Raw genomic sequence first — 21309 nt, forward strand, 5'->3', positions numbered from 1 at the left:
ATGTGTTTGTGACTTAACACTGATCTGGGAAATATGTGATAGCTTGAAGCAGGGGTTAGAAACTACAGCTGTATTCTTGCACGTTTTCTCCATCTCCAAACTCCAAATCCAAAAACACAGCACAATGGGGTCAGCCCTTTACTGTACCTTCCACACCTACTGTATGTCTTTGGAGGTGAACACAAAGACATGTGCCAGGAATTAAGTGCTATTAAGGAAGACTGCGAAGGAAAGGTTCCCACACTCCCTGCTAAGCATTAGCTGGCCAGCTCCTGCTGTTCAACAACAGGTTTATGCCATTATTTGCAGGTCTTAGCACAGGCACTACCTGATTTTACAGTCATGTAGGGATTAAGGGATGATTCCATTAACGGTGGTACTGTACATCAGACACTAACTGGCGTAAAGAGGCTGACACTCCACTCTGCTACCAGAGTTGCAACATAGACCAGTTCGGCTCCAGCTGTAGATCAAGCAGTAAATGATTCTTTGAAAAAAGTTTCTAGTGAGTAATGACCTTCATACCTCATGGTACGAAAGGACATAGCAGATATACAGTCCATCACAGGGCATGCACAGACACAGACACATACACACACACACTCACTCACACCAGGGCCAGTTTTCCCAGAAGCCAATTCATCTACCACTACGTCTCTCTCTGGACTGTGTGAGGAAAACTACACAAACACAAAGAGAACATTCACACTCCACACAGATAGCACCCAATGTCTGGAATTGAACCCAGGGCCCCAGCGCTGTGAGGCAGCAATTTTAACTACTGCTCCACCACACTGCCCTTATACTGTCAAATAATATTATATTTTATCAAACGATTTTAAAAAGGAGAAATTACAGCATAATACTGACACCTAGTGGTACACTTACCAGATACCAATTCCATAATTATTTCTAAAATTCTTATATTACAGCAATATTCAGATGAGGATAATATGCTAAACATTAAAAATGTTTAATTAAAAATACACAGTGTAAGCTATTATTAGCTAGAAAACACTTATAATTATTAACCAACACCGTTTTTTCTCAGTTATAAAAGTCTCTCCTGTTTCTGAAAAAAAAACATGCCCAACTACAAGCTATAACTAGCCTTAAATAGACAGCAGAGACTAGTTATATTTTTTTAAAAACATGACTCTCTAAGAGCAATTATCATATTACTCATTATCATCTTTGCCTAATTTTCAATTAAATTAATGCATTGCTCGAATATGTTCACTGCCAGATGCATCCTGGTGTGAGTCTCCAGACCCCGACTCAAATCTCAGTTTTCCAAATCAACTATAATCATACATTCTAATCTCCACTTTCTCATACAATCTGAAGTCCGGTACATATGACAATTTTTTATGAAGACATAAGATTAAAAGATTGTTCCAAAAAGTTTACGGTTTTAATACTGAAGACTAAAAATACTTATTATTTTTATTACAAACTTCAACACAAATTCAAATGCCCAGATACAGTCAGAATGCACAAATAACACATTGAGGAAAAAGGAGCTCTGACCTGGGAATGCTGGTGAGGTAAGTCAGGACATTGTGGAATTCCTTCTCCTGGATTTCATTGAAGGTCGGGTATTCAGGAAAAGTGATGATAGGACTGTTGTTCTCCCCCCTGCCTCCTAAAAGACCAAAATATCTATTTGAAAAAATATATTTAATATAATATAAAACTTCTATTTTAATTAGAAGGGGATTGATATTTTAACAAGGTTACTAAATGCTTACTTATTTGACCGCTCTGTAGTGCAATATAGTCTCAACTGCTGTAATAAATATTGATTTTTAATATTGAAAATTTTCTTTAAAGACAGCTAAATCTGAGGAAAAAACAGTTCAAAAGCAACATCTTTGTAGCAGTGAAGTAGGATATGGCTTGAATTGGAAAGCTAGAACTCGGATGCACAGAGCATTATGCTGTTTCTTTAATTCAACATGGGGTTTTAATCAAGGACCAAAATCAGCAGCCAAGGTACAAATGATTGGAAGTGAATTTTCCTGTGCAAACAGCACACTTGAGTTTTTGAGATAAAACTGATAAATTGTGCAGATAAAACTGAAATGTGTTGCACTGGTGTGCAATTAAACCTAAAAAGTTAAGACCATTTTCAGGACGATTATAACCAATAGTAATTGCAACAAGAAAGCCGGTTTAAGTATTGCTCTACCCTTGGTTATAAACATAACATAACGTTTGGAAATGGTTTGGTTTGACAGAAAAATAACACCACAAGGGGGCACCTGAATTCAAAAAGAAGAAAGACCCTACTGAAAATTGTTTTCCACATTTATTTAAAAAAAATAAAATTATAGATTGGAAATGCTAATACAATAAATACATGATAAACCAATAAGACAAAACAAAGATATTGAATCTTGGAAATTTTCACAGGCAACATGTCTGTAGCACATACCTGTATGCGTCTGAGACAATAAAACATGAATCGGGGTGCGGAATAAAGTTTTTATTTAACTGGTGACTAGTTATTGTAATTAATGAGTATTATAAATTATAAATGATAATACTGTGCATACATTAATTGAAATGGATGATCTATTTATATACACCTTTATACTAACTCTAAGGCACTGTCTACACTATGAGTGAAACTTAATTACTTGCTTTTTAACCAAACTATAACCACTAAATACAGTACCATCTATACCATAGAAAATATAATCATGTACTTGAAACCCTTGAATCTACCTCAGGCTGGGTTCTACAATACAGTCCAATTCTAAAGCAGATCATTAAGGTAGTGTGGTTAGTGGCCACAATGCTCAGTTAATGTGAGAAGCATGGGCTCTCACCATTTTAATCAAACTTGTTGGCGAAACAGAATCTTGGACTTTCTCTCACTGCTTGTTAATAAACAGAACTGAATGGTGGTGTACTATCTCAGTATCTAAGAAGCTGCTAGGAACTGTGGCTTACCTTTTAGGATGTGGTAAACCCAATTTATGAGATCATACTTCAGTGTGGGAACATTCAGATGGATTAAATACAACACCTTTTAGTATGGTTCTTAATATCTGCTATCTTAGTCCAAAACAAGCCCAAAGAAATATCTGAAGAAAATGTAATTTAGATAAACAATTGCAAAACATTGGCATTTGGATTTCAAAGGTTCAGAAAAGAATCCATATTTATATATATATATATGCTGGGGTTTGTGATGTTTTAATTTTAATTATATATACAAATATAAAATGTAGAATCCACAATACAAATGGTACATACCATACGGAAATACAAATACATAAAGGGAGAACACATTTTTCATGCATGATCGTATGATGACAAAGAGAAGGAACTAAAAAAAAATGAGAACATAAGGCACAAAATTAATTTGCCTGCCTGTTTGGTTCTTTCCATCACAGATGAGGATTTTTGCTCAGTGGTAATTATGCACTCAGTAGCTTTGCTGTCTGATATGCTGCTAGCTAAAGAAGCCCAATTCAAATTCAGAGCTCGTTTCAAGGTAACCTTGAACAACGCACACAGGACCTCTCCATCCTTTAAATCACTTCATTATAAAGGGGGAAGCCATGTGCCAGTGCACTGGGCCATTTTACTTCACGCTTTTCCTAGGTTAGACCTTCAACGCCAGATTAAAGAGCTGTCATTCATTCCATTCCTCATCAATAAAGAGCACTCAGCTATACCGTTCAAAAGATGATCCTCTGGCAAAGGAAAGAATACTGAGTGTGTCATCAGTTTACCGTAGATATTTGACCTGTTTGTTTGCCAACATATCCCAAGCACAGATTAAGTGAAAGTTAAGTTGCACAAAAATAATTTAACTATACACTCTGAGCAAGGGAAAAACAACTTCTGCGTGGCTGTCAAAATTTAGCTGCATGTAAGTGATGTGTACAGTCATGTCTGATAGCAAATGATTAATGAATAGATAATTATTTACCTAAGGCGGAGATCTGATGGAAATTCTAATGCTATGGGAAAATAAACCCATTACTGTGCAGAGAGACTTTAAAATGCAGCAACTGACCAAGTGTAAAGTGATACCTACTGTACAATGAACAACACTGTTGATGCACTAAATGGGAGATTTGTCATTTTTGTCAGTTGTCAAGGAAACAGCCTTTGAAATTGAACTCCAGCCTGTTTAAAGAATTCATTTTCGGAAAACATCTTTTTTTGCCATTATCAATATAAACACTAAGGCAGTATTTATTGTAAATATATTGTACCTATCTGTAGAGTGCACATAAATCTAATCAGATATGATTATTTTAAAATATGTTTAAAAATCCTCTTTTTTTAACTGCTGGACAGAGAAGCAGCCATAATCTTATTCATCCTTCCATTCATTAACTAACCGCTTCTCCCAGCTCAGGATCATGGGGGAGCTGGAGCCTATGCCTTCAAACACCGGGTGTAAGACAGGGTACAACCTGGGCATGACGCCAGTCTATCGCAGGGAAGACAGACACAGACACCAGGGCCAATTTCCCCAGAAGCCAGTTAACTTACCAGTGTGATTTTGGACTGTGGGAGGAAACCCACACAAACATGAGGAGAACACAGAAACTCCACGCAAATAGCGCTGAAGGTCCAGAATTGAACCCAGGGCCCCTGGGCCCCAGAGCTATGAGGTTGCAATGCTAGCAACCGCGCCACTGTGCCACTGTTAGTCTTGTTCAAGATTCCATGTTTAACAATCTTCATAAATTGTGAAAAAGTAAAAAAAATGGACACAAGAAGATTGTAATTCTCAGACCAAGGCCCAGGAGCAGGCAAAATGGTTCAAGTGGACATTAAAATAAGGCAATCTATCATCAGTGTCTGTATTTAATGACTAATGCAAGAACCCCTGGAAAAAAATGTTACAAACAAAAATATCTTGCTTTACGTTACCCCTCATTTTTGCTATGACCACCCACATGTATTTCATTGCAAGTAGAATACACAGCTGCTAAATTATTCATTCCTGTTTTCCCTCTATTGTCCATGGCAACCCAGCTTCAACCTGTATCTAAACGTTTATGCCATGCTGCTCAGGAATGCTGAGCCCGGGGCTACTTAAATTTCACCACACTGACGTGTTTAGCCATTGAAAGGGGGAAAGTCAGAGTTCTGCTCTTAAGAGAGCAGACGTTTGATGCCGACATTCACATTCTTACATCACACTTGCGAGACGTGATTCTTTATTTCAGTAAACATGGTGGTTTCTTTTAGTCACACCCTGATGTTAAAACAAGAATTTCCAACATTTATTTTGACAGGCGGACAACATTAACAACTTGGTCTTGAACTAATCCAAAACTTGAAGGACTTTTGAGTGCAGCAAACAGAAGCCCTAATTAATTTATCTCCTCTTAATTTAAAATTCATTAGAAACAAAGGAATTGGTGCAATATAATTAGGTGGCCCATTTTACTGTGGATTAAGAAACTAAAAATAATAGAATAAAATGACTTCTTACCTGACAAGAAGGCAAACTGTTTTTTCAGGTCATCCTCAATATCCACAGCACACAGGGGGCTGCTCTCTTGCTGCATGATTTCATCTTAAAAGGAAATAAAGAGTATAAACTGAACATCACAAAGTTATTGTAAAACATGACCTTCTCTCATGTAGCAGAATATGACATTTTATTGAAAAACCTGACATAGGTAAAGTCATTATACCGACTAACATCTGTCATCAACAGAGGATCTACTGTGTACGTCACAAGCAAGTAGTGTATTTGTATTGGCCAATAAAAGCTGTACATCTGTGACGCATGCCTTGCAGATGATGTCTTGTGGGATTCTGTCCCATTAGTCTTGAAAAGTCTGTACAAGCACGTGCCTTTTCATTGATCTCCGAGTTCTAGATGCCACAAGCCAACCCAGCTTATCTCCCGGATTTAAAGGGACTCATGTTCGGCGTCTGTGGCCTAACTGTCCCCTTCTTGTCTCGCAAGACATTGGTTGTTACATGAGCTGCATGTGGAAGCGCACTGTCACATCGGGAAGGTCCCGCAGGAAAGGGGATAAGAGAAGTCCCCGGACTTGATGAATGTAGCACCGCGCAGTCATCTTGCCATCAAGTAGAGTTGTGTAACGCGTACAAGTGCTCGTGCCCAGACAATCCCATTAGAACCACCCCACTGATCCTCTGCAAGGCTTCATGACTTGTGGTATGGCTATAATGTTTCACCTTTTGCCTTTTAGAAAAAACACCCCAGACAGTAACTAAGAGTGATTCAGTCCAGCTTTCAACCCACTGATGGCAATGAAGGTTTTATCTTGATAAGGGCACATTGGCTCCTTACTGTGTTTCTCGATTTTCACCCGGCCTGATGTTCACAAGATTAAATCACATTATCATCTTTGCCCCATCTACTATGTCATGAATTAGGAGATTTTGTGCTCATGCAATCAATAGAGTCCCTTAAGTGCATCACAGACAGTCCTGATCAATTAATCAGAATTACATACTTAGAACTTTGATTAGTCATTATAAAATCTTTAGTTAATATCCAAAATCTATGCTCTTTAGTTTGCAATTTGGTGCCTCCATAAAGAGGATTGTAGTCCTCTGTTTTCAGCAAAGAAGTAGCTCGTACTGGAGGATTCTGATGTCTTATTAGTGTACATCAGTGGGATAGGATAATGGCCATTATTCCTGCAGCCTGCAGCCAAGGGGAGCAGCAGTTTCAGTTTCAAATGATTCAAGATAGGTGTTAATTACTTCATTTGGCACCAACCGTAAGCCTGCATTTACAGTATTTTCCCACTCCCACAAATATTTTGTTGCCAATTGTTAACCTAGATTAAAATAAATATTAAATCCGTTATTTGATCTGTCTATTACAAACTGCAGAACTCAATAAAAGCTTCTTGCATGTTTCTATCAAATGCAATTCCATCATGAAGACAATTTAAACTGAAGTGTTCAAGAGACATTCCCAGAAAGGTCCACCATGCTAGCTGAACTTCTGCATGTTGAATTTGTTTCTATTCAAGCCAAAATATCAGTCATACATCAGCTGCTACCAGATCTACAGTATGAATCCAGCACTTTTTAGAACACAAAAGTAGCAAAAGCAATTAAGAAACATTATCCCAGAATATTTTGATTACATTAAAACTAATGGTAGTATATAATATAAAAGTTCTCCATACAATCTACACTTTATTACCATTTATTTTTGGTCTTAAGAAGAGAAGATTATGAAGGAATCTGAATTAAGTATACAAAGTCCTCAAAGGCACTGACAAATCCAACACAATGGAATCTTTGAAGATTAACAGTGAAACTAGAGAACACAAGTGTAAATTAAGTGCATTTAATGCTGACAAAGGGAGGCACTTGTTTACACAATGGGTTGTAGGAATCTTGAATCAGCTGCCCAGTGATGAAATTAAAGTTGATACACTGGCTTCTTTCAAGAAATGGCTAGATGAGATCCTCAAATCAATTCCCTGTTAGAAACCAAACACATTAAATAAGTCTTATTGTGTGTAACCTTTCCTATTTTCCTGTTTATTTCTTCTCCCACAGATAGACGTCTAACAACACAGTAGAAATACACAACACATATGATTGGGCCCCAGGTTCAAACAGCTGCTACAAGTAAACCTTTCAGTGCCCATACCACACAGTTCAAATCTACACTCAACCTGCTACGCCAACAGACTGGTACACCAGAGATTCAGAAGTAAACTGGAAAATATAACAATGTAGTGACTGTACGCACAGCCAGAGTTACAGACAACCTTACACTGCCTTGTTATCTAAAACTGTTCCATAATTCGGTCAACGTACAGTAACAGAAGGACAGGCACACTGGTATTATCATACGTATACAAATTATATAACGTGTACAGCTTTCCTTCAGTGTTCAAATACAATTTAATTGTAATGTCCTCCTCTTTTAAGGATGTGGTTTATGGTTTTATTATTGGATGATGCAGTGGAATAAAACATCTGTGCTCATATTCATTGAATTTAGACAAGCAGATCTTTATAGACACTGACAAAGGGGGCTTTGCTGACCTTCCTTTAGGAACCTTCAATGGTAGAGTATTATAAATACTGTACATTCATTTTGAAAGTACAGGGAAATGAGTGCTATTCTAAAGTACACTAAAATTCCTTAAAACTGCTGTCAATTCACGGTCTAAGAGTAGCTCTAATGCTTGCCTGCCACACGTGTGGAATGTGAGCAGGACTGCAAAGTGCATCAGCACTGACTCAGTCATGCTTATACAATTTCATCATAAAAATCTAGCTGAATTCAGCTGCTGCTTTACAACTCTGCTGTTTTAATAATCTCTATACAATGATCTCTATACAGGGCGGAACGGTGGCACTGTGGCTAAGGGTTGTGGAAGGTTGCCGGTTCAAATCCCGCAGCTGGCAGAGGAATCCTACTCCGTTAGGCCCTTGAGCAAGGCCCTTAACCCCAACTCCTCCAGGGGCGCTGTATAAATGGCTGACCCTGCGCTCTGACCCCAAGCTTCTCTCTCCCCGTCCGTGTGCCTGTGTGTCTCATGGAGAGCAAGCTGGGGTATGCGAAAAGACAAATTCCTAATGCAAGAAATTGTATATGGCTAATGAAGTGATCTTTCTCTTCTTAATACATGCAATTGCAAGAACAAAATATAGTTTTAGAAATGAAACAGTCAGATAAGCTACCTTTTCGAGTTTAACATGAAGAGGGATGATGATTTCCAGAAACACAGCTTGGATGAGACACGAATGCAGATATTCAGTATAATGAAAACTTTGCATAATGAATAACATATTAAAAAAGTCTGTGGCCTGGCGCCAATATTCTGTAAGTAATTAAAAATTCCAACAGCAAGAATAACAATAATAAATAATAAATGTTCTAAATGCAGAATTGTTCTATTAACACTTTAGAAAGTCCATGGGCGTTGCTCAGCCATATTGCTAAAAAAAAACTGTTTCTCACTACATGTGACATTAAAGCTTTTCTAACTCTAAACTGCTTGTGCATTTCAACAATCAAAAGGAAAATATCCCAGCCTTTGTGCTTACTGTATGTAAAGCTAGTAAAAAGGCAGACAGAGTTCTCCCTGTTGGCACCTTGCACAGATTTGGATTTGAGTGTAGTCTAAGAGTCATACAAAATCTGTCCCTAGAAATGCAAAATAATGCTGGCTATGGTAACCTATAACAAATGCAGCTGTTAATTCCTAGGCTTTTCCTCATAGGAACACCAGCACAATGACACTATACATTTTCTCTTAAGTTAAAAGTAAGTAACTGAACGGAGGAGGTCAGTTCATTACAATGCTGTACCAGAATATGCTCCAAATCTGTGATCTGTCTGTTCCCTTAATGTATGTACAGTAACTTCAGCATACCCAACCAGTTCTATTTATATTTGCAGCACACTCAAGGAACCACAATGAAAAGGGGAGGAAAGTATCATAATACTGAAATATTAAGCTTAGATGAGCTGCACTTCTTGTTTCACAAGTGCATGTCTCAAGCTTTAATGAATGTTAAATATGTTTTGGATTGCAGTATAAATATTTGAGTCTGTACAAGTAACATTTTCATGTTGTACATTAGTTTATTACAAACGATATGTTATAGCCTGTGTATGCACTGTATGTTTTATATATATAGAACACCTGTGACAGTTTTGCATAACCTGGAAAGGTCAAGACAGAACACTGCAGATCAATAACTCTTTTCAAGAGCTTGGAGACCCCACTGCATTGATTTAGTACAGTGGTACCGAATAGTACAGTACCTCCATCTCATGGTTTGTCTATGAGATTGCCATGGCTTGTACAGGGAGACAGTTAAATCCAGAGACAATCTGATTTGAACAGACAGCAACTGCACTCCTTTCCATTCATGACTTCCCAATGCAACTTTATAGATGACGAGTGAGAGAACAAATATCAGACTCTGTTCAGGGACCAATTATCAGTCTAATAAAATTACAGACTTTCAAACTCCGAATCATCTCCTGCCACAAAACATCTTCAACGACAAGTCATTAACATCCCAGGGTGTTCAGTATCTTAAATATCAATATGAACATCATATCTCTGCACTCTAGCCCATGGTGCTGGTTAGAGTTCAAAATTGGGGTACATTATTGCCTGTATTTCATCTAAAGTCTTAAACATGTTGTACAGTCTTTGAATTATTCCTCACTGGGATATATACTGTATAATTTCACTGACCTTGATAGGCACTTCGGTATATTGCATGACTACAATTATTCACCATGAATAATTTGCACAAAAAATAGAATATATAGGATTTTTAATCATAGAGAATAGAAGAACATATAAAATCCATTAGATAATCCAACAATTAATAAAATGCTGATAAAAACTTGATGCTGAATGGTTACATCTGACATTCGTGAGATCAGAACACTTCTTTACCCATGAAACCCAGGCTTTTATTACCGAAATATCTAAAGAACTGTTACAGGACATCTAGTATTGTTTTAAGCAGTAAGAGGTGTAAAACAGACATTTTAACAGAGCAATTAAATTTATAACCCAATCTACAGCTAGATGCGCATTTTAGATAGGAGTTAGGTCCTCCAACTTTTAAAATAAAAGAAAACTTGATGTTTTATTTTAGAAAAATGAAAATTAATGAAAGTGCCATTTTCACAGTAGCGTGTGCATCCAAGGCACATGTCAATAGCAAATTGGCCTCATAGTCTCACAATAAGCCACTAGTTAAGACTAAGCTGGGATTCCGCTTGGCATGTAGTCCAAGGTCATGTACCAAGTAAGCACCACTTAATTAGGCTAGAAAACAACTCTACTCCATAGCTGGAATACAAACTTCTTCAGGCCCCGGGAATATATTCCTTTGGAAAAAATATATTCCAACTTCCTAAAGAACTCCAGCGCACTCAAGACGCTTGAGAAGAAAAAAATAAAACCTTGAGAATATAGTGGTCCAACGTCAGGACTGAACCCTGAATTCTGGAGCCACAAGGCAGCAGTGCTAACTGCCACGTCAATGTGGCACTCAGCACCAAAATATTCCCAATTGCAGCGAACTCCTCTAAATTTCACAATATTTCACAATCCACTAGAAAATGTATTAGAAAAAAAATGGAAAGAACCATTTCACCAACGTGATGCTAGAATACAGAAATGGCACAAGACATAGGAGGTCATCTGACAGATTATCATTGTAACTCAAATGTTCCAAGGGCTCCCGGTAAGACCCTTTTCAAAAGTCTTGAGTGTTTCAGAATCCCTAACAGCCCAATATTAAAGACGCTAACAAACAAGAACATCATCTACACTCAAATTAATTATTTCATTAGGTTCAGATCTACGGAACTGTAAATCCAAAGAACACGTTCTGTTATTTAAGACCTTAAATCCAGAGAAGTCCTACTACTGAGCAGATGAAAGTTGGGGATTTAACAAAGATTAAAAAGTCCTCTGTTACTTTCTCCATATGTGGCTCAGGCTCCTCTGCCACTAATTTGGAAATTTGTTTGGATCCACATAATGCAGTTTAGATGAGCACTGCACTATTGTACATCATTTCATCCTACCCCAAAAAAACATTAGTCTTCAAGGACAGACGCTTACAGTATGTTGTTGTGAAGTGAGCCATGTTGGAAGCCCATTCAAATTCAGAACATTTGTTCAAAAGATGGGAAGGACAAACAGCTTTGCCTTTTATCTTATCTAGTTGAGAAAACTACATGTGACAAATGCACTTATATTTAATATTTAATGTACACCCAATTTTGCCTGAGACTTTATTCCATGACAAGCATTATGATATACAAAGGGAAAGTTAATTGCATGAGACAGCTGCCAGAATCCTGAACATTGTTTACTGCTTTTGTCATTTTTAAAAAGAATACATCAATTTATCCCATTGTATAGAAGCTTGTAAATACTGTACTATAATAATTTTCCACTACCAATCACCAATAATTAGTACCAGCTCAACCTCACAATAGTATATAATGCTACAAAAATGGAAAAAAAACACTTTGTGCCACAAAGTACTGCAACATACATACAGTATAGTAACACAACCACACAACCTATGGGAAAAGTCTCAATTACTTGTGCATCATATGGACTGTAGGTTTGAGAACTACTCTGTGTTCTTCTGATACTTTTCTGTTTGCACACTGCGATACCATTTCTTCAAAAGTACATTTTTGTCAAGTAACCACAAGTCCAGAGCTGAACTCTGACTGGCAATTTAAGATCCTTTTCACAGTTCTGCCTGCCTCCACATGCGTGAACTTCAGAACTTGTAATGCAGATGCTATTTGCTGTAATACTGTGTTTGTACAGTCTCTAATCAATATATTTTGTTCACTCAGATTTTGCAGTGTTTCTGAAACAATATAGTCTGGAAGATGTACAGTATACTGAAAAGAAAGAGGGTTACAATTTTTGTCATAAAACAAAACACAAAAGCAAACATTTTGTATTCTTTATTCCAGGTGTTTATTATGAAATAAAATTGCTTGAACAGTCTTTATTAAACAGCAATTGTTTAAGGAGTGCCTAAAAGAAGCAAGATAAAACAAGATAAGTTAAAAGAAATAAATGTAAGGACCTCATAATCTATACATTTAGATAGCTGATAAACCTACTTAATAAAAAAATCTTAAAACAGATCAAATCTGTAGGAAATAAAGGAATGAGGGTTATAGTTACAGTTCACGCTAAGACTAACATTTGGATTACAGTTAGACTTTGTGTTGGGATTAAAGTTAAATTAATAAAAAAATAAGTTACAGTATAGTAATGGTTAGAGTTTCAGGGTTATGGCAGGGCTTAACTGTTTCATAAATCAGCACGCTGCTTTCTCTGTTGTTTTAATCCAAATAATCAATACTGCTAGAACGTTTATCCTTGTCCCTCAGTCATTTGGGTAAAAAACCTGAGAGGAATGGCAACACACAGAGGCAGCAGGAGTGAGGAGTACTGAGATGGAACTTGCTCAGCAGTGACTGACGTTGCCAGTGCCACAGCACTGCATTGAGTCGGCAGGATACAAATAGATATTACCAAAAGGTTTCACGGTGGCACCATCTGCAATGTGAGCACTGCCACAGGGAATACTCTCATCCACCAACGCTGATTAGCTTCTATAATGTGAAGCTTGAAATACCATATAGCTGTTCATTTGATGTTGTAAGGAAATGATCCATCATAGTCAAAGATTTGCAATTGCCATTTGAAACTTCCTACATTTGCTGTTCAGTAGTGAAAGCTGCAGAGCTATGCTTCCCTGGAGCAAATCAAGTTATTTCCACCTGGGCTCTGCGCATACTTTCTCAATCCTTTAAGCACAGTGAATTCACTTAAAACTTCCGTTAAAAAATGAAAATCACTATCATATTCCACGTGGATTCTAGTCCAAAACAATAACTCTGTTTCTGAATCTCAAATCAGCAATGTATTGACTGCATGGATGATCCCTGTCATTCCATTTAAATCTCACTTTACATTCTGTGTATTGCAATATATTTATATTGGATTTCCTATTCTGTGTTATCCTAGTGATCTGGTTTGTAATATCTCTCATGCTAAATAACTGAATAAAAACAGCTCTTAAGAAGTGTTTTAAGTGTTTTAACATTTTTTTAAATGAACCTTAAAACATGAAATTATATTGTATCTGGTATAAAGCTGGAACTGAGAGGATGCTTAGAGATTAAGAGAGCTTTCTGTCTTAAGATGTTAATATACCACCTGGTTTAGGACATGTGAAAATTGTGCATGATTTGACGTGCAGGACAGTACAGCCTACACTGCTAAAACACAGTGTGCACCACATTTCAGCTTACAATATAAAAGTCTAGTTTTACAGACTACAGAGTCTAAGAAAGCCAATCAGAAACTTCTAACAGATACTTTCAATGTTAAAAGAAATGACCACTTTGGATTATGTCTAATATGGTATATCTTTTTTACTGTATTTGAATGCACCTTTTTTGCATTATTCTTAAATTGGAAAAGAAAATCTAAAACATCACAAACATTGTAGGACATACAATGCACTGAAGAGGTCTAATGAACATGCTTAAAAAACAGGAACAGAAAAACAATGTAGCATTTCACCACACACTGTACAGGGGAAGCTCCTAAAAGACAAATGTGAAACCAGAAACCTTTCAGAAATAATCCTACCTGACCTTATAATAGAATGTTAGAATACATTTCTACAGGCAAAGGGCACTATTATGGAAACCAGTTCGCTGGAAGAAAGCAAACACACAGCATATGGTACCACAAGGAAATACTAAATGCCCATATCTTCTTAATGACAATGACTTCTGATGTATGTACAGTAAGTACATATAGGTGTTACCTCTGATGGAACCACAGGAAGAAAGTTATTCTTTAGGCAGGAAAATTGTTTGAGTTTCTTTATGCTACTACCTGAAAATCTGCCAATTCAAAGGAGCACTTTCTAGCCTCTGTAAAATACCTCTCAAATACCTTTGTTTACAGATTGATATTCTTTGTCAATACCCTTATGCTGGCTTCATTTAACAAATATGATGTTAACTGTTTATCTACTTTCTGTCATTATGAAAGGAAAGACTTATTTTGTGTGTACAGGTACTGTAAACCATGGTATATTTCAAATCTCAATTACATTTCTTTTTATAGACTAAAACAAAGCAGCATACATGTTTTTTCACCAATCATATCATATTATCTATACACATAAGGCATGGTTAACAATGTTTTGACTGAAGAAATAAACCACTTTATAAAAAGCAGGCCATAGCTGTTTCTGCTCCTGAAAAGAAATCAAACCCTGACTTCAACACAGTTTTGTCTCATGCATTTAAAACTGCCCTCTTTCCAAAACATATAAATTGACACCTTCAGCAACAGTAACTTTGTCAAAACAGCTCGATCACAATGATAAATGAAAGCAAAATCCAGATCAAATCATAGCAAGTAATGAAAAGGACACACACCTGTCTTTCTCTTCAGCTCCAACCACATCTTGGTAATGTCCTTACAAAGCAAGGATATTAAATTTAATGTCATCCTGGTGGGGAAAAAAAGAGCTCTTGAAAAAGAATATAGACAAACTGCTCAGTCCTGTCACTGTGATATGTTTCTGCCTTCACTGCACAAAGAAATCAAAACCCTCATCTTCCAACGCAGCCAAACTCCCATTCTTCAGGTTACAAGTCAAACTGCTGAAATGTAGGTAAGACCCTTCAAGTCTGCCTCTAGATCGGCAGCTCTCCCCCCCAAAAATGTGAAGTGGAATTCTTTCTCCGATTTCTCCACACACCAGACAGGTTCACCCAACGTGAATACGGATCTGCACTATACAAATTAATTGGATGTGTGGAACGTTCACAAGCATACAGGAAGAAAGGACATTGAGTGCAGTCCTTAATGTGTCGTGTGTTGGAGATCTCCCTGTGGGAGCCCTTTGTTTAAGAATAGGCGACCTATCAGGTGACGCTGCCTCCCCCCTCCAGGGATATTGTTCTGCTGGCAGCTGTCTACTCCAGGGCTGGCTCTAATTGAACAGTACCTATGACTTTTAATCGTCTTTTTTTTTTTTTAATCTGCAGAAAATCTCCCTCTTGCAGTGGCCACAGATAAACTGGCAGTGGGGCCGCAGCTGCCTCGATTTTAATGGAAGACAGGTTTTTTATAAAGGAATACCAAGAAAGAGTCACTGGAGCATGTTGGTGTGGCCACAATGCATGAACACGCATCTAAGGTGCACTGTGTTGAAAATACAACGTGAATGCTTTGCTAGGCCTCACTGGCTCTGGTTTCAGTCTACAGAGCAAGAGAAAAATGTTGGATGTTTGATATCTCAGCAAAGTGAACTGTGCGCTTTTTCAGTTCATTAAGCTACTGTATATTGTATGTCAGTGGATCACCAGAGGGAACACCGAGCAAATGCATTGAACAACTGGCCCTTTTAAAAGGATTTTGATCCACATCCCTTGGGCTAAGTTATACGCAAAAGGGGTGTGGGCACAAATGGCTTAATCCAGGTGTTCAGGAAAAGAAGTCATCTTTTCATTAATCCAACCGTGAGTCCAGGAAACTGCCCTTTTACACACAGGCCTTTGTTTTCTTTTGAACCATGGATATGGCAACTAAATGAAAACAAGCATTTTGTCCAATAAGCAAACCTCCATATTTAAAGGTCACCTGCGGATTTGAGGCAGCTCCCTGTGAGATTATTCTGCGGAACTCTGGGATAGATTATTTGGTTTACAATAAAATACGGCAGTGGTTTTATCTGATCGAGCCTGGGTATCCAATTGATCACTGGTATGAGCTTTTGTAGGGATGAATAGTAGAAAAGCTTACTGTACAATTGCAGTTTCTTTTTGTCAGTGGATTTGGTTTTACAATACTCTTGCTATTAAGGATGGATGTTATACAGTAATTCTGGTTCAAACGGTTAAAAAGATACCAGCTCTTTTTTAGTTTATATAATCTCCACAGTTCTAGCTGCCTTAAATTTGCACAAGTCAGAAAAGTGTTTGAGTCAGCTATTGGTTTAATACACCCGGTTTCCAATTTTCCCTTCTTTCAAGGTTTTAGGAAATCACAGAATTGGAGTTTATTGGAGTTTTCATTCACACAATAACCATCAACCCATCCCTAAAACAGGACTTTCGAAAGCATTATTTGAAGGTGTAACCAGAATGCTTTTAAGTTTTTGAAGGCCAATAAGCTCCTTAGGCTTTTGACACAGTGCAGAACAAAAGGTTATTTCTGAATTTGGCATTTCACCCATGTAATTCATACCCACCTTTTAATCTGTCTTGCCATTTTTAATTTATTTAGACAGTGAAGTTAAAAAAATGCAGTAGCATTCCAAAAATGTAATACAGTGTATAAATCAGTTAAATCTGCATTAAAAACAGCATCTCTTTGAATTTCTGCAGTTTGTAGGATGCTTTATTAGCGTGTTACAGCAACTGTGTGGCACTGTTACAGGCAGAATACGGTTCATGAGATGAAAGGAAATTATAACCAGTTATAAAAGGGTGTGTGACCCTTTTGTGACAGTGGGATTTGAGGAAGGGAGATAAAGCTAACATTACCTTGGTGACAAATGATCATGATAAAGACATGTTAGAAGAGACAGCAATCTAAGCCTGCCTTCAGAGGTTTCTACTACCAAAGCATTAATAATTTAAGACTCTGGACTGTTACTGACCAAACTCTAAAATACTCCACTGCTCTTCAGAGTCAACAGAAATTCAATTCTATTCCACGATAAACTTTACGTGCTAGAATTGGTGCTGAATTATTTGCTGTGCCAAACATGGAAGTTAATGTTTTTAAAGGAATATTAACAGTTGCCTTCTGTAACAGGAAGCTTGGTGGATTCATCGCTGTGAGTGTTTAACCCTAGCCTCTCTGGTGTGCTATGTGTGTATACAGTGTATAGCTAGTACAGTACTATCAATGTGAAGACCAAATATCCCCAGAAAGATAAAAATCTCCTAGCACAGTAACTTTTTAAAAACCACAAAACATCTTTAATATCTAACTCTACCCGAGCTGCTTATTTCAGGTCTCATTTCACCCACTTGAGGAGTGTTATTTCGGTAGAGTATAGCAAATAAAAGAATGATCAAATCGGAAGACCTCACACATACAGAAGTACAGATGTTCTTCTCTCTGAGGGGTGAGTTCATGAAAAAACACAAAATTAAAATGGAAAAGCAATCATTTCCTAAAAACGGGAGCAGTTCCCTTTTAAACAAGAATGTATCAGACACAAACATAGTCTGGATGCAGCAAATATCTTCTAAATCAGACTGTGACGCTTTCAAGACCTATAATCTAATACTGAAAGACGGGACTGCCACCTGACAGGATACCACAGGTTCACTGATGAACTCAGAAATTCAGCACTTAAAAGTACGGAAGGAAAAAAAAGCATTGTAATATAAAATTCTTAAAACATCAGTTTCTCAAATTTTCCAAACTTGATACCATTTTTCAAAATGACAGACCTGCTGGGTGGGTGAATCTACACATTAGTATTGGAGCAACTGCAGTTACACGAAGTCAAACGCTAAGACTACTGATGCCTGGAAAAAAAAATAGTCTCTTCACTGCACGACCAAAAGCTTTGGAATAAACACTGCTGGTTTTAAAGCACTGAAAACAGAATGGCTGACCTGAAAACAAAAATTTGTTTGGATTTGCCATAATGAAACCCCCTTTACAGATGCCAGCCAACATTAGGTGAACATAAGCTGAGCATGCAATCCAAGAACAGCTTCTGTCTGTAAACTGAAACAGAATGTGGTAAAGGTGCTTAGTGTGAGATTAAAACAATTCTCTGGTCCAAAGACCCCAGATTGCTTCACAGCACCAGATGACATCCTGTAAGCACCTGTGCAGAAACTACTTGACTGACATCTGAAAAGTAAATATAAGTCACAGTGGTGACGTATTGGCGAATATGCAGTATACGAAGAGCCCAGCTGCTCCCTAGTGCTCTTACTTCTTCTGGTCAGACTCACTCTGCACAATACTGTTGCTCCCCAGAGTGCGTTTTCTCCTTGCCTCTAAAACCCTGTGTTTTTGTTAACCCAAATAGTTACTGCTAGGAATAGCCTATACACCCAGTGTTTAAACAATTAAACAATTTTAAGTGTTCAAAAGGTGGTTAATAATCTTCATAAACAATTGTTTCTTTTCTTCTGAAGCAACTATTCAGAACATTTTTAGAGTTGTTGGCTATTATTTAAGCCATGAATTACATATTCATAAGTCTTTTTCAATTAAAAAGCATATGGAAATTTGAAGCATTTCTTTTCCTCTTTCGAAGTTCTGTTCTTACCTAACCAACAAGAAGCAGAAAAGCAGAACAATGAGAGACCCAATTTTTCTTGATTTAAAGGTGAAATTCCATGAATGCAAAGTACAAAACCTGTCCACCTTCAAATCCATATCATTTCTCTTGCTGAGAGAAGAGAAACTCAAGCACTGGACAGTGACTTCTCTCCAATGACTGGGGAGAAGGGAGAGAAAGTTTACAGGTATAACAGTCTGTAAGAGTGCAGCTAGCCACATATCTACTGTAGCATAGTTAGAGTTACAAACTCTTCAGCCCCTAACTTAGAACCCCAAGATTCAGAAAAGCTTCCCATACCTGTAGGGACTGGTGCACTACCACAGTTTTTTACATCATCTCTTTAGAAGTCCATCTTAATCTACACACATCCAAGGGAGGTCTGGACACCTGCATGGCTCCGCTCTGCTCTGCTCTGCAAAGCTCCCTTCTGGCAACAGTCTCCAAATAACTTCATTCAAACTCCAAAGGGTGTGCCTCTCTGGGAAGGCCAACTCAACCGATTACTATCAGACGACATTTTCATGAACTATTCAAATCTGAAACTCAGGTGAATTTAATTATATAATTTCAATTATATTAAAATGGGGAACAAGCTTCCTTTGCCTTAGTCTTTTATCTGGGGCCCTGCATAATCTCTTTAGGTAACAGAATTTTTAATCACATTAAAATGAGTAGACAGAATGTCCTGTATTCTACTGTGGAACTTGACCTGTTGAGGGTGTTTGTCTGGTTATCTTCAGGCTACCTTCTTAACCAAAACAAACATCCCAACCTTCCTGTAAGCATAGCCTCGCTACAACTGTGGTGAAAATGAAAATGCAGTTATAGACTTTACAGACACAGATAAGCAACCTTGCTCCAGAGCTCTTTGTTATAGCTTTTAAATTCTGAGTCATTGAAGTACAATCAGCATTTTAGCGCTTGCTTTTCCTTAACTTTAGCTTGTACAATACCATTACCAGTCACCTTTGACTGGGTAGGCTACTCTAAATAAATGGCACTAAAATGTATGTGGTATTTTTTTTCTTTTTTGTTCAGTATTGCATAATTCAAATAACAGAGGCAAACACCCTTACTAATTTACTAATTTAGTGATTCAATTCAAGAAAACAGTGCACAAAAGTAGAAAGAATGTACACAAGACTTTGCCCTTTTGAATGTGCTGTTATTTGTTTCAATTTTCTATTGAGTTACTGAATGACGTGTTCAGAACAACTCCGATTTTCAAAAACCACAATATATTTAATAATATATGTTTTGTAAGATACCTAGCCAAAAAAAAAGAGGAGAGGTGTGGTTATATAAGAGGCATCATAAGGTAATAACTTTGCTCATACAGGTAAGTAAGAGTTAAAATAAAAAGACCCTGACCCTGTGAGACATGAGAATGTTTGTGTGTGTTGGGATATGGTCATTGGACAAACTGGAAGGTCTCTTTGTGAGCAGAATTGTGCTGTGGGAGGCTAAACTGAAACCCCCAGACTGGTTTACTGAAACTAAGAAAGGCAAATGAGCCTGACAGGACTATTCACTCTCACATGGACTGGCCCTTGGCCTGCGAGAGGAAGGACAACACAACTTCAGCCATTTTAAAAAAGAAATGCCATCACATGCCACACTGACAAACTGTAGCTTTTATCTCAAAACATTCCTTCTTTATTTGGGTTTTGCTTATAATAGAATTCTCATAAAAATATCACAATAAACGGTATAGTATGGGCCTGATAATCAAAATTACACCAGCTCCCACCCACCATGTAGTAAAATCCATTTAATTGGAATTACAGCTGTATTTATGATGTCCAGAAAAGGTGTATGTACAATACAAACTATTTTATGTAGGTCAGACCCGAAGAAGGCTCCACAGCCGAAACATTGTTTCTTTTCAGCATGGAATAAACCTTTACTTGTTCCCTTGTGAACTATATTATGGAACTTAACTATATTTTTAAATCTTCATAGTATTCTAAGAAGCATAAAGAGTGTTATGGATATCAGCAGTATATGAAACACTGTAAAAACAAAGAAAGTTGAACAGATCAGTCAGGGTTAAAGGCTTTTTACATACTGATCAAAAGGAGTAACACACGACATTTGCATATTTGATGCCACATAAAATTAAAACAGGTTACAGCTGCATGTTATGCATTTCCTACTCTTAACTCCCAAACCGAACAATTAAAACAGGAGAACTACATGGCATTTCCTATCATCCTTATATCCCATGGTTTCAGGTCCAGTGCTAACATGCTGTTAATCATCACTGCCGCAGTTACACCTTTCAACTACTGTATGACACAAATGACATTCTGTTGGTATGTCATTCTTTCTCATTGTTGTTATTTCCATGCTGCATTGTGAAACGTTACTGAACATTAAAGAAGCCTGGCACTTTGACTGCAACAAATTCTTAGGTATGATCAAGAAAATTGCTAGTTTTTTTTTGGGGGG

General features: G+C 37.4%; 1 protein-coding gene across 17 annotated transcripts in view; it reads right to left on the reverse strand.

The window, feature by feature from the left end:
• The window catches only part of mcf2la (mcf.2 cell line derived transforming sequence-like a), a 79270-nt gene that overhangs the window by 36892 nt on the left and 21069 nt on the right, over nucleotides 1-21309 (reverse strand). For 16 of the 17 annotated variants that reach the window (XM_088912668.1, XM_088912658.1, XM_088912665.1 and 13 more), the window contains exons 2-3: nucleotides 5471-5554; nucleotides 1531-1645 (exon numbers count right to left, since the gene is read on the reverse strand). In XM_088912668.1, coding sequence (XP_088768794.1) covers nucleotides 1531-1645; nucleotides 5471-5554 — 199 coding nt within the window. Of the gene's footprint in view, nucleotides 1-1530; nucleotides 1646-5470; nucleotides 5555-14971; nucleotides 15045-21309 lie in introns of those variants that run through there. The other variant, XM_088912671.1, reaches the window with a different exon arrangement.

Source organism: Atractosteus spatula, chromosome 4 (assembly GCF_055471065.1).
Source record: "Atractosteus spatula isolate fAtrSpa1 chromosome 4, fAtrSpa1.hap1, whole genome shotgun sequence".
In the NCBI taxonomy this organism is placed as follows: domain Eukaryota; kingdom Metazoa; phylum Chordata; class Actinopteri; order Semionotiformes; family Lepisosteidae; genus Atractosteus; species Atractosteus spatula.